Here is a 1,589-nt window from a genome sequence, read left to right on the forward strand (position 1 = left end):
CCAACAACTGTTCCTCGGTGTTGCTCTTAATGACGAGGTGGTCGACATACGCCTCAAGGTTGCGCCCTATCTGCTTAGCGAATGCTGTATCGATAGTGCATTGATATGTAGCACCCGCATTCTTCAATCCAAAGGGCATCTTGGTGTAACAGTAGATCCCTTGGTCTGTGTGAAACGCGGTTTTCTCTTCATCCTCTTCCGCCGTTTATATTTGATGATATCCTTTGTAGGCGTCTAGGAAGCACTTAAACCTAAAACCAGCAAGCGACTCTACCTTCCAGTCAATTTTTGGAAAAGGATAGTTATCTTTAGGGCAAGCTTTGTTGATGTCTTTGAAATCAATGCAAAGCTGCCATGTTCCATCCGACTTGGCTACCAGCACAGGATTGGCTACCCATGTCTGATAGTTTACTTTGCGCAGTATGTTGGCTTTAACCAGCTTATGCACTTCTCTGCCCAACCATTCGCTTCTTTCTGGGGCCATTGGCCGCTTCTTTTGTTTGATTGGGGTCAAATTGATGCTGGCGCAGAGGTGATGCTGCACTATCTCTCGTGGTACTCCAGTCATGTCAGCATCGCGCCAACAAAACACATCGGAGTTAGCGATGAGGATATTCGTCAGATTTTCCTTAGTCTCCTGTGTGAGGTTTCCCCCTATTTTTACCTTCTGTTCCGGATACTCGGGATTGACTATAACCCACCATTCATTCGCGCCTTTTTCTTCGGGAGTAGCGCTACCATTATCATTAACGGATGCACACAAAGCGTCCAGTGGCGTTGACTCAAGTGTGGCAATTCCTTGATCCGTCAGGAATCGGACCATCCCATGAATTGTGGATGGTATAGCGCCAAATTTCTGAATGGAAGTCCTTCCCAGTATAGCGTTGTACCTAGAGTACAAGCGTACAACGCAGAACTCTATGCTCTCGGTGCGCCTCTTTGATTTATCCCTACTGTCTCTCAGCTCTAGCTTTAAATCCAAGATTCCGATGGGCCACGCTGACTCTCCGAAAAATCTGGACAAGGCCGTAGTCGGAGGTTTAATAGTTCGCCTCACTATTATGGGTAGCTGTCGGAAGCAATGCTCGTACATGATCTCGACACTACTGTCGTTGTCTATGTGAAGGCGCTTGACACCGTGCCCTGACTCTGGCAGGTATCCCTGCACTACAATTGGTGCGCAGGAAGTGTTGAATGCCTGTATGGCGGGAAATGATATCTCCATTGTCGCCGAGCCTCCGGTGGCACTGGCTTTGCGCTTCGTTCCTTGCTGCGGTAGGCAGTTGGCCTTTGAATGCACTTATTTTTTCATGACAGGTGCCTGTATAGAAAAAATAAATGAGAAGTGGACATATAGAAAAAAGATCAAATCAAAACCTTTTAACTTGTATGTCCCACGGATGGCGCCAAATGATCAAGCATAGAATAATCGGGTCGGGTTCGGTCCATGCTTGACATCGATAAGGGGGGATTTAAGGGTCAATTGAGTTTAACTCTCCGGTCCGGAGTACCGTGAATAACCCTTTGCGAGATGATGATCTCAACAGGGGTAGTTAAACGTTAGACCCACCATCAGCGGGTAGTCCGGT

At 47.3% G+C, this 1,589-nt stretch overlaps 1 protein-coding gene across 1 annotated transcript; it reads right to left on the reverse strand.

Moving 5' to 3' along the window:
* Positions 1-205: 205 nt before the first annotated feature.
* On the reverse strand, positions 206-1,225 carry LOC139868599 (uncharacterized). Its single transcript, XM_071856933.1, has one exon. The coding sequence runs from the start codon at positions 1,223-1,225 to the stop codon at positions 206-208; it is 1,020 nt and encodes a 339-aa protein (XP_071713034.1).
* Between the last annotated feature and the right edge of the window lie 364 nt (positions 1,226-1,589).

Source organism: Rutidosis leptorrhynchoides, chromosome 9, assembly GCF_046630445.1.
Source record: "Rutidosis leptorrhynchoides isolate AG116_Rl617_1_P2 chromosome 9, CSIRO_AGI_Rlap_v1, whole genome shotgun sequence".
In the NCBI taxonomy this organism is placed as follows: domain Eukaryota; kingdom Viridiplantae; phylum Streptophyta; class Magnoliopsida; order Asterales; family Asteraceae; genus Rutidosis; species Rutidosis leptorrhynchoides.